Below are 12,500 nucleotides of genomic sequence, written 5' to 3'. Positions count from 1 at the left end.
ACATTCATCCAGAGAGTGTAAAATAGAGAGAAAGAGGGTGAGAGAGAGAGAGTTGGTTGGGCTGGGCTGATATAACCTCTCTCTGGCACATTCATGCAGTAGGAGTTAAGAAAAAGCAGGCGTTGTCCCGGTGACACCATCTCTGGCGTTGCTCCGGTGACAGCATCACTGGTCCTGATGCTGACCGCATGCGGTCAGACTTGGAAAGTAGGCAGGTTAGTGGGCCGCATGACTAATTCAGGCTGAGGATGGAAACTTCAGCATCATCACTCGCACCAGCAGTCAATGAGTCTGCTCTGCCCTACACACACACACACACACACACACAGAAGCACCCACACACACACGTACCCACACACACAAAACTATCTTGGTCTTTCACACCCACACACACACACACACACACAGCACACAAACACACACTTACACACACACCCTGCGTCCTCTGGGGACAGTGATGTTATATCTTAAAAGCGTCTCTGAGAGGGAAAGTTTGGCACAGCGGCCCCTCAGGAACCTCATCAAACATGCACGGACCTCTGAGATTCACTCACACACACAAACACACACAAAAACACACACATACACACACACACACACACACACACACACACACACACACACACACACACACACACTGAGCTGAAAGATTCAGGGGAGAATTTGTGCGTGCACACACACACAGACACACACACGCATACACACAAAGTTTACACAGGTGTTTGGTGGTGATGTGACAGCTCAGGGATGGGGAGTGCAAAGGAGAGGATGAATTTGGGACAGGAGGGCTGAGAACACACACACACACACACACACACACACACACACACACACAGCAGTGGCGATTGCTGCTCTTTGGAACAGGGGAAGCTCTGATAAAACTGGTCAATTATTAAATTAATATTATTAAGGTGCTATATTGTTCTTTGAGGGCAAAAATTATCCCAAAACCCAGAATAGGCCAAACATTAGGCTATAGAGTTGGCATGGCATCATGATATACACAAAATATAGCGCGCTACCTAACTTAGCCTAAATACACAACAGAAACAAAAGCAAGTCACAAACTCTGTAACTCCACATTACGGTTTTATTTACAGTATGCTATTTACAAAAACAAATAGAAACCGACTGTATTGCTCCCACATTATGAGAATTTGAGCTGCAACTTGCCTTGCCTCTTGCTTTCATCTGTCAACACTAACGTTAATGCAGGGGTCCAACCTTTTTGGGAATGAGGGCTACCTGAAGACCCGAAATCATATGGAGGGCTACTCATTTAAAACAAACATGCCCTCACCCCTTTTTTGCGAGGGTAGTCCTCCTAAATAATAGGCCTATGTGATTTTTACTTTTAAATTATCAATATTGTGCAGGCCTATACGTCTTTATATTAAGCAATTGTATTTTCAAATTTAATATCAATAACCTATGCAACACTACCAACATTTTTGTTCAGTTTGTTCTATTCAAAATTTTCATGGGGAATTCATAGGAATTTTTGTGCAAATAATAATTTGGGTTACAATTTGTACCCAATTTATACCCACCCACCATTATGAATCTAGGGGTTGTTTAAGTTCTGGTTTCAGTGGACAATTCGGTTTTAACATTTCAATAGTAATCGCCCACACCACCCTAACATATGAAAACTCCTTTTAAAGTTATTGCACACCTGAAATCTCTCCATGATCTGACAAAAAAAGGTAATGCACAGTCCTGCATGCTACAACATTTTCAGCGCTATGATACGGCAGTAGCCTACGGAGGAGAAAAGGCCTGTGAGCTAAAGCAATTGTTTTTCAGTCCTTGAACATCATGCAAGAACCGTATTTGACGAACATGGAATGGCCACAAAACTTTTGCAAAGATATGCTTCCATTGGCTACACCAGACGAGCAAGTTTTTTCCCCTTTACTGTCTATGCGTGCGAGCAGCGTGTATGCGCTCCGCTTCCGTTGTTGTTTAAAGATTGAATGGGAAACGGATTTGAAATTTAACGCAGCTACAATTTGTATGGTATCACCAATATCAATTTAATGTTACAAATGTATGGCTACATACATTCTTAAAATGGTTCTGGTCTAGACTTAAATATCTATTGAAAACTTCACAATGGAGCGTGTTTTTAGAGCGTGATCTGCAGGCGACCTGTTGGCTATTTTTAGAAGGTGCGCTGGAGGCGCCTCATAGCCGTCCCGCGGGCTACCTGGTGCCCGCGGGCACCGTGTTGGAGACCACTGCGTTAATGCATCCCTTGATCTTGAACCACTTCTTGCCAGATCGCGACATATGCTGTCAATCAAAAAGAGTCCAGCCTCTATGACGGTTCCTCCAATCATCATACAGAAGCTCGGCGTCCAGGCCATCCCACTGTCCCATTCACTCCCAGAGACGCCAGGCTTCCCTGGAAATGACGATTTTGTGGCGCTTGTCCAATAAACGTGTAGCTTTTCTGCACTGAGATCAGCCGACTCTGTAAGTGCCATTGAAAGCCCAGTGAAGCCGAGCGTCTATGGGTTTTTTGGTGGATCGTGTCGTCACAGCAATGTATTACGGGTGCGAAATCACGCTAAATAACCGACAAAACCTTATTGCTGAACAAACAGCATGTTCTAGTTGGAATAGTAGGCTAGAAGCTAATGTAATAGTGTTATTTCATGCGATTTTCCGTGATATTTTAGGAGGCTGAGCTTCCCCTGTAGTCTTAGAGCAATCGCCTCTGACACACAGGGTATGTGTGACACAAGGAAGACACACACACATTCACACACATATTATGCACCATAGATCTGGTAAAGAATGAGGTCATAGAAACACTAGAGCTGTGACATATCATATTATCTAATTGTTTCCCATAATATGAATTTCAGCTATACTGCCATATTGGGACATTGGCACAGACAAAATATGGTCCCAAAGATGAGGATGACCACAAGATCACACACACACACACACACACACACACACACACACACACACACGGGAGGCTATTCATCCGGTTTGAGTCAGATTATGATGGCACCATTGATCTCATCCAGGATGAGGATGACCACCACATCACACACAGACACTCACACACAGACACTCACACACACACACACACACACACACACACACACACACACACACACACACACACAAGCACACGCGCACACACACAAACGCACGCACGCACACACACACACACACACACACGCACACGCACACACACACACACACACACATACACACACACACATCACTCACCCAGTTCGGTCAGCCAGACAGCGACTGCCCCATAGATCTCGTCCAGAATGAGGATGACCACCAGGTTGATCATGACAGCTGTGGCAGTGACGGTGACCCGCACGTTGGACTTGGTGCCGGGGTCGGGACTCATGGCCATCAGGGCCGAGACGGTGATCCGGTAGATGATCACGCCGAACACGGCCGAGAACGTCACCCCAAACTGGAGGAAGAAGAGAGAGAGAGAGAGAGAGAGAGGGAGAGAGAGAGAGAGAGAGAGAGGGAGAGAGAGAGAGCGAGAAAAAAGAGAAAGAAATTTCATTTCATTTCACACAAAACACCTTTATATAGAAAAGAAGTACACCGGTACAGAGAGAAGGACAGAAGGAGGGAAGGAAGTACAGAAGGAGGGAAGGAAGTACAGAAGGAGGAAGTACAGAAGGAGGAAGTACAGAAGGAGGAAGTACAGAAGGAGGGAAGGAAGTACAGAAGGAGGGAAGGAAGTACAGAAGGAGGAAGTACAGAAGGAGGGAAGGAAGTACAGAAGGAGGAAGTACAGAAGGAGGGAAGGAAGTACAGAAGGAGGGAAGGAAGTACAGAAGGAGGGAAGGAAGTACAGAAGGAGGAAGTACAGAAGGAGGGAAGGAAGCACAGAATGAGGAAATGAAGGATCGAAGAAAGGAAGGACAGACAGACTGAAGGAAGTTGGTAAGGTAGAAAAGAAAGAGGGCAGGAAAACTGATGAAGGCCACTGCTCACCATGAGGAGAATGGAGGAGATGTTGATGAAGTATCCCGGAAACCGGTCCTTCCATGTCAGCTTCTCATCACCTGGCTGGGCCAGAGATACACACCTGGTTACTACACACACACACACACACACACACACACACACTTACACAGTCTCTCGTAGGTGTGTACAAACACACACACACACACACACACAAACACACACACACACACACATGAAAAATAATCCTTCCATCAGCGGAGAAGGCCTGTCTGGGTTAAGTGTGTGTGGTTGCCTCACACCTGTATTGGGCAGAGATCACACATACACGCACGCACGCATGCAACACAGCTTATGACTATGTAAGTATATGCAGGTTTCTAGGGTCAGTACTGTGTCTATGTGTGCACATGACTGTGCATGTGCTGCTGTATGTGTGTGTGTGTGTGAGTGTGTGTAAGACTGAGCATGAGTGTACGTGTTTTTTCCTGACTGTATGTGGGTGTTAAGCTTTAAATGACCCTCCTGTACCTTTTTAACAGTGGCCTCTCATTTATAAACCACTGTCTCTGTGTGAGAGTGACGTGTTTAAGTGGGCCGTTTGAAACAGCCAAACATTCTGGAATGTTACAGCCCAGTACAGGTCAAACCTATACAGCCCTGAAGGATCTCATCAGGAAGGAATCCTGACAATACACAGACGGAATCCTGCAGAACGTTCTGTTTACGTGTCAGGCACCTCTGGCTGTTCAACCCAAAATGTCAGCCTTAAAGATAACGGTCTTCAAGTTTCTCCTGGAGACAACGTGAAATTCCTTAATATTACATAAAACATGGCAAGGTTCTCTAGTGAGTACACGTCCTAGCTGTTTAACTGCTCTTTAAAATCATTTTAAAGAGGAAGTATTTAACATGTCAGCTGAACTATTATATCATATTGGAAGTGACTTTGTTTTTCAATAGGCCCTAAAGATGACAAGCTCCTTGTGTAGAGTAAGGAAAATGTAGGTTTATACTGAAGCACTGTTTAGTTTGCGTGGGTTGGTGTGGACATACGTTTGACCTATGTCTGGGAGACAGTGTTTAGCTGGCTCCATCTAGCTGTGGTTGAGTCACAGAGTCGGACACATTCTCCCAGCATTTACGCTGATCAGATCTTCAAACAGAGACTGCCTTTGGAAAACTAATTTTTCTCAGTCTATCAAAAACAAAACAAACAACAAAACAACAACATAAACAAAACAAAAAACAGAAATGTTTATACATTTCTGCAGTTTATACTCTGCTCACACACACACACACACACACACACACACACACACACACACACACACACTCTCTAACTCAAACAAAGCCAAAAACAACTGGTCCCTTTGAGAATGTAATGAGTCTGGGTAATGTGGCGTGATGGAGATATGGATCACTGTGGATGCAGCGTAAATAGCCCAGTAGCACAAATAGTGTGGGTGTGTATGTGTGTGTATGTTTGTGAGTGTGTGTGTGTGTGTGTGTGTGTGTGTGTGTGTGTGTGTGTTAGGGGGGTGGGGGTAGGACTCTCATAGGAAGCTCTGCTCTGGGGGGGACACAGGGGCAATCCCTCTGGGACACCAGTCCACACCCACACACACACACACACACACACACACACACACACACACACACACACACACTGTAGCAAAGTCTCCTTTGTACACACATGGTCAACATCCACTACAACCACTGGACCACAAGGTCCTAATCTTTGCAAAATAGATTATACATTTTGCCTCTGTGCCGCTCCTGCTTGTGCCGGTCGAAGTTCAACCATGTTTACCAGGACATTACCTCAAACAAGAGCAACCCCCGGACCAATTTGGGGTTAATTTGACAATGTGTGGGCTAACCAGAGGATGAAAGTCTCTGACATTTATTATTACTATGATTATTTACAACCACCAGTCACATCACCAGTTTAAGTATAAGTAGATATACTCTTTTGATCCTGTGAGGGAAATTTGGTCTCTGCATTTATCCCAATCCGTGAATTACTGAAACACACTCAGCACACAGTGAACACACAGTGAGGTGAAGCACACACTAATCCCGGCGCAGTGAGCTGCCTGCTACAACAGCGGCGCTCGGGGAGCAATGAGGGGTTAGGTGCCTTGCTCAAGGGCACTTCAGCCGTGCCTGCTGGTCGGGGTTTGAACAGGCAACCCTCCGGTTACAAGTCCGAATCGCTAACCAGTAGGCCACGGCTGCCCAGGCCACCAGTCTGATCTACGGGAAACGAGCGTCTCTCTGGCCAACGGTTTTAAGTGAAAGTTGTTTTAGGCTGCTGGATGTTGTGTGCTTTGAGCTGTGTGTTTTCATTTTTCACCTGAAAAAAAAAAAAAGACTTTAAAGAATGGCAGCAACAAAGTGTGTGTGTGTGTGTGTGAGAGTGTGTGTGTGTGTGTGTGTGTGTATATATAAGTCTATATGTGTGTGTGCATGTGTGCGTGTGTGTATGTCTGTGTGTGTATGCAAGCATGTGTGTGTTTGTGTGTGTGTGTGTGTGTGTGTGTGTGTGTGTGTGTGTGTGTGTGTGTGTGTGTGTGTGTGTGTGTGTGTGTGTGTGTGTGCATAAGTGTGTGACAGTGCATGTGTCTGTGGGAATGTGTGACCTAGGAGAAAAGCCCACAAGCCATCATCCTGAGGTTTTCCTGCAGACGACTCCTGACAAGCAATTACGGGGATCGGGCCAGGACTCAGCGAGTTGTGACGCAGGCCTCCACAAGCCTGTAGCTTTGCAGGTAAAACCCACAAGCCAAGCCCTCGCCATGGGCCTCTGCCTCGCCTAATTGGATGTGCTGGACTAAGAGGAAAACAGCACCACCAACAGCATTGGAAGAGGAGAGTGTATGACTAAGTAACACCTGAATCGGAATCTGGAGAGTGTGTGTGTGTGTGTGTGTGTGTGTGTGTGTGGCGGGCCAATGGAATATACCCTTGACATACACCAGTGTTTCCCACAGAATTAACACAGTTAAAAGGCTGCTGATGTGTTGATGCAATTCATAACGTTTTCTACATAGTTAAAATAAAGGTTCGTACTTCTCCTTGGGACAAGCACTTTTGAATTTGGGAAAACACTTTTCCATTTACATCGGGATTTTGCAAACATTCAGTGTCATGAGCCCTTCAACAAAATTGACAAGCAGCTGTAAGTACTGTAGGCTAAGCATGCTAAATTCGACATCCAAACAGTATTCTAATGTTAGCTTTGATACTGCTTGATTGCATAACTTAACTTAGTTTAGTCTCTTCAATGTAGCCTACTATGTTGTGATAAGACCTTAGCAGAGTTAACTTCAATGCAGCAGTTTTGAACAAATTTGCGCAGCATAGTCACGATGCCAAGCGGATTTAATAGCAATTTAGCCAGACGTCTTCTATGCAATGCTTCTATGTGGCAACAACAATCCTTCAACAATCGTGAATATTTTGTTAAATGCACATGCAGAGGAGGGGCAGCGGGCTACGAGAGAGAGCGGGACGGGGCAAGGAAAGGCTGCGTGTGTAAAAAGCGCAGCTCAATGGCAATGCAAGGATTTGATCTTATATTTCATTTAAATTAAATTAAATTAAATTAAATTAAACATTTTATATTATTCTGTGGCGGCCGGGATATAAAACGTCGGTAACGCTTTAGAATAACATGTGCTTATTAGGTATTAACAGTGCATAATAAGCAGTTAACAATTCATTACTAACAGTTAGTTAACTGTTGTTATCCTTTAATAACATTAACTAACTGTTAACATGCAGCTTGTAAGTGATAATAAGCAGCCTTTTAAGTTACTTACAAGCATATTTGTTAACAGTTGTAAGTGTTAACAAGCAGCTTGTTAATGCTTGTTAATGATGTATAAGACAAAGAGGTGGATAACTAATACGCTTATAAGACCTTTCTTACCTATTTGTAGTAAATTTTGCAGCCCCCCAATCTAAAGCGAGGACAATGTAGCCTAAAGTTCCACAAGCCCAACCTTCTATCTCTCTATACTGTATATCTCTATCTAGCTTGGTTTAGCTGTGAGAAATACACCTTCAAAATTGTTGCAGTGAGCAGGAATCGAACCCCGGTCTCCCGCATCAAAGAGTGCATCACTACTTGTTGAGCTACACTACTGTTCCTAATTGGCTGATGGAAAATATTCCGATGTTCTATATCATACTAGCTATGCTTTTTACAAATATGTTTCTAATGGAAAAGTGGTGTTTAATTTCCATAATCTTTGTTCAGTGAACGCATAAAACAGTTTGTCAGTTTGTCAGCAGTTTAAAGATATGCCAGCTTTGTATATAGTTTGGTTACCTAGCAACCGAGGCTTAAAGACGATAAGTGGGTGCGTTCAAAGCTCTGGTTTAAAGTTGCAAACATAGGCGAACGTTCGTGATCGATTTGAAACATGTTTCAGTTTGCCTTGAACAGAGGCGAACATTCGTGGTCTGTTTCTGCATTAATTAAACACCACTTTTCCATCAGAAACATATTTGTAAAAAGCATAGCTAGTGTGATATAGCACTTCGGAATATAGAATCAAAATAAACAATTTCATCAGCTGTACAAGAAAAGTAGCGTAGCTCAATAACTAGCGATGCACTCTTTGATGCAGGAGACCGGGGTTCGATTCCTGCTCACTGCAACCATTTTAAAGGTGCATTTCTCACAGCTAAACCAAGCTGTATAGAGAGATAGAAGGTTGGGCTTGTGGAACTATAGGCTACATGGTCCTCGCTTTAGATTGGGGGGCTGCAAAATTTACTACAAATAGGTAAGAAAGGTCTTATAAGCGTATTAGTTATCCACCTTTTTGTCTTATACACCATTAACAAGCATTAACAAGCTGCTTGTTAACACTTACAACTGTTAACAAATACTGTATGCTTGTAAGTAACCTAAAAGGCTGCTTATTAACACTTACAAGCTGCATGTTAACAGTTAGTTAATGTTATTAAAGGATTACAACAGTTAACTAACTGTTAGTAATGAATTGTTAACTGCTTATTATGCACTGTTAATACCTAATAAGCACATGTTATTCTAAAGCGTTACCAAAACGTCCTTTGGAAACCCAAACAGCAGCACTGCTGGCACTGATTATAGGCTTCGGATCGACACCCCCAATCAAGGCAATTTTAGCAAAATAACGTTCCAGTGACAGGCTATCAAATGTTAAATGGGATAACGTTCCATCATCATTAATGTCGATGTCTGACATGTTGGCACCATAGACTGTAAAATATACTGATGAGTGACCGAGGGACAACGGCCGACAACGAAGGTTCAATGTGTTCCTTGCCTACCAGGAGGCAATGTAAACAAAAAATCACATGACCAATATGTCACAAGCAAAACCTTACTATTAGTAGCGTGCAAACACACATATTTTGGCTTTTCCAAACCAGTTGAACAACAACCACAACACACACCAAACACACCAACCACACAAATCATCCTCACTATGATAGACACATCTTGAGTGTGTTTTAGCTTTTTGGCTAAAATAATCTCTCTCTCTCTTTCGCTCTCTCCCTCTCTTTGTGTGAATGTGTGTTTCTGTGCTTCATTTCATTTTTAATTTATTTATTTAAAGGACAGTGCACATTGATCAACATTTCTGTAAATGTGCCAGTGTTAGCCAGCAGGCTAATTTTCAACTGTAGTCCATTGGCAAGATGTTATACTAGGCACATGGTGGCTAAAAAAAACCATATTAAATCACATAGCAATTGACATACAGCAATAGGACATAATGCCATAATACTAGCTCCAATAAAACATTTAAAACATAAGACATATAACCATACAGCCATACAACCCTTAAGGGATCAATAAAGTAACCACCTATCCATCTATCTATCATACATACACCATGGGTTACAGGACAGCTCAACTATAGAGGCAGACCAACATTAATGTATTATGAGAAGTGCTCGCATTTTTGTATGCTCAAAAGCCAGTCCTTAAGATGGTGTGTGAATGTATGGTGAGAGGTGGAGTTTCTAATGTCCACTGGCAATTGATTCCATAGTTTAGAGGCTCTCACAGAAAAACATAATTGGCCAAAGGAACTGGACCTAAGAGGGACTACACAGTCCCCTCTTAAGGCAGACCTTGTGGTTCTGCTGCTAGATGACTTTTGCTGTATAAAAGTGCTGAGTGGAGGGGGAGCCTTCCCATTAATGATCTTAAAAATTAGGCATGCATCACTGTGTTTTAAAATATATTCCCAACTGAGTAGGTTATATTTGTTAAGAATGTTACAGTGGTGGTAAAGTTTGTTTTTTTTGTCCAAGACTTTAAGTGCTTGTTTGTGGAGAGATAAAATAGGCCTTATGCCAATAGGCCAATAGGCTTGTGTGTGTGATTGTGTGTGTGTGTGTGTGTGTGTGTGTGTGTGTGTGTGTGTGTGTGTGTGTGTGTGTGTGTGTGTGTGTGTGTGTGTGTGTGTGTGTGTGTCTATGGCACAGGTAAATAAAGAGGAACACAGATAGAGGAGGGTAATGCCTTGTACACACAGGCAGGTATTTGTTCATAAGCGGACATTTTTCCTCCTTTGCATTTTACAATAATTCCTTCCACATGAATGTGCAAAAACAGCCCGGAAAGGCTGTCAAGAACATGTCAGTCAAACACACCAGGATGTTGGCCAATCTTAGACGTGAACACATTTCAAATAAAGGAGAACATCTCATTACATGCATAAAGCTCCCCTCCCTTGTCTACACGCAAACACTAAAACCGGAGCTTTCGAAAACCTTCACTTTGGCCGGAGTTTTTAAAAATATCCGTTTTCAGTGACAAAACAGTGTGTATGTGGCCTAAAGGCCAAAACATATAGAAACATCTGTGTATTATTCAAAAATATCCAGGTTTATTGATAAGCCCTTACTTTTTCACCTCACCGATAGGAATCACTGCTATGTCATAAACCACTTCATTAATCTGTGGGGGCGGTGGTAGCACAGTGATGAAGGCAGGGCTAGCATGCAGCAGCCAGTACAAGTTGTGGTTTCAATTCCCACAGTGAGCAAGGCATTTAAGTTCAAAGGTGCAGCATGCACATCCGAAACGATGAGTACTGGGTGCTGGACAGGAAAGCACAAGCTCCTTAGCGTTTTTTTTAATGGTAGGCTATATCATCACGTGTAACGTTTCGGGCCCCAGCCCTTCATCAGTCTGATTTTCATTTCATTCATTAGCCTACCATTAAAAACACTAAGGAGCAGATTCTGGTGTGCAGACTCAACGTTCTTTTACAAGCAAGTCATTTAACCCCAAGCTGCTATGGGGAAAGAGGCCCTTGTAATGTATTTGACATATTTAAAGCAACACCAAAGAGTTTTTTGTACCTTAAAATAATTTTTCCAAAATCGTTTCAGTGGTTCATCAGCTCGTAACAGGGTGAACAGCACTTCTGCATTCGCTTCACGGCCCTCTATCGGCTATAACCGCACTATGTAAGTTTGCCAGATCGGGTAGCGGATCTGTAGTTCGATGAAATGAGACATAAGAAACTACAAATTTGACTTGCTTCTGATGTCGCAATACATTATACTTTCATAAAATCATGCAACATACTCTACCATCTCTGTGGACATTGTTATTTGCAAAGCCGGTGCTGGATAAACAAATAACATGTGTGCGACAGTGTGTGTCTATATTGTGTTTCTATATTTCTGTCTCTGTGTATGAGGGCGCGATTGGAAAGTGTGTGTGTGTGTGTGCCATCATGTCTCCAGGCGAATGGTGATTTAGTGGGAGCACTGCAGGACAGGACGAGATGGAGGGGAGGAGATGAACGACAGACGAGAAGGAACCAGGGAGGAGAGGAGAAGAGAAGAATGGAGGAACATGGGTGGAGAGGAGAAGAGCAGAGAAGGGACGAGGTGATCAAAAGATGTCAGTAAGCTGTTGCTTGCTTACATAATTCCGTAAAAATAAATAGGTTTCTTGGGAAGGATTTTGCGCAGATGTGTGTGTGCACACACAGGCACACACACTCACACAGACAGGAAACTGTAGAAAGAGTTATCTAACTGCTTTTCTGAGGACACAGAAGATAAGCCAATTCACACAAACACAGTCGGTGTGACCACATTCCCACAACTCTGAGAATCCCTTGGAAGAGTTCAGGAGTGAGAAAACAAAATGACGTGTAGTGAGACATTCAACAAAACACAAATCACTCGGTTTCAGAGTAGGAAAAGGCACAGAGAAACAGACAAACACACACACACAGAGAAACAAGCACGCACGCACGCACGCACTCTCCCTCCCTCCCTTCCCTCTCTCTCTCATACGCATCTTGGCCTGTGTCTTGCCCTTGATTGACCCTGTCCCTATCATACTGTACGACTGTAACAGTGTCCAGCTGGGCTCTGCCCGGGGTAGAGGATACTTACAGAGACCACGGGCTCAGATTGGAAACCATGCAGTGGAACTAAACCAGATCAGCAGTAAGTATCCTATCAGGCACCCTGGACTTCTCTCTCACACACACACACATACACAC

At 43.4% G+C, this 12,500-nt stretch overlaps 1 protein-coding gene across 1 annotated transcript in view; it reads right to left on the bottom strand.

The window, feature by feature from the left end:
- The window catches only part of ano2b (anoctamin 2b), a 131,872-nt gene that overhangs the window by 58,176 nt on the left and 61,196 nt on the right, over nucleotides 1–12,500 (bottom strand). Inside the window, exons 16-17 of the mRNA XM_076297204.1 lie at nucleotides 3,988–4,062; nucleotides 3,250–3,451 (exon numbers count right to left, since the gene is read on the bottom strand). Of these exons, the coding sequence (XP_076153319.1) occupies nucleotides 3,250–3,451; nucleotides 3,988–4,062 (277 nt within the window). The remainder of the gene's footprint in view (nucleotides 1–3,249; nucleotides 3,452–3,987; nucleotides 4,063–12,500) is intronic.

The sequence above is a fragment of the Alosa pseudoharengus genome, unplaced genomic scaffold (assembly GCF_046254945.1).
Source record: "Alosa pseudoharengus isolate Yale_2024_CS ecotype anadromous, Long Island Sound unplaced genomic scaffold, YU_APseudo_1.1 YU_APseudo_1.1_scf_20, whole genome shotgun sequence".
Classification (NCBI taxonomy): Eukaryota; Metazoa; Chordata; class Actinopteri; order Clupeiformes; family Clupeidae; genus Alosa; species Alosa pseudoharengus.
This window is presented reverse-complemented; position numbering and strand designations above follow the sequence as displayed.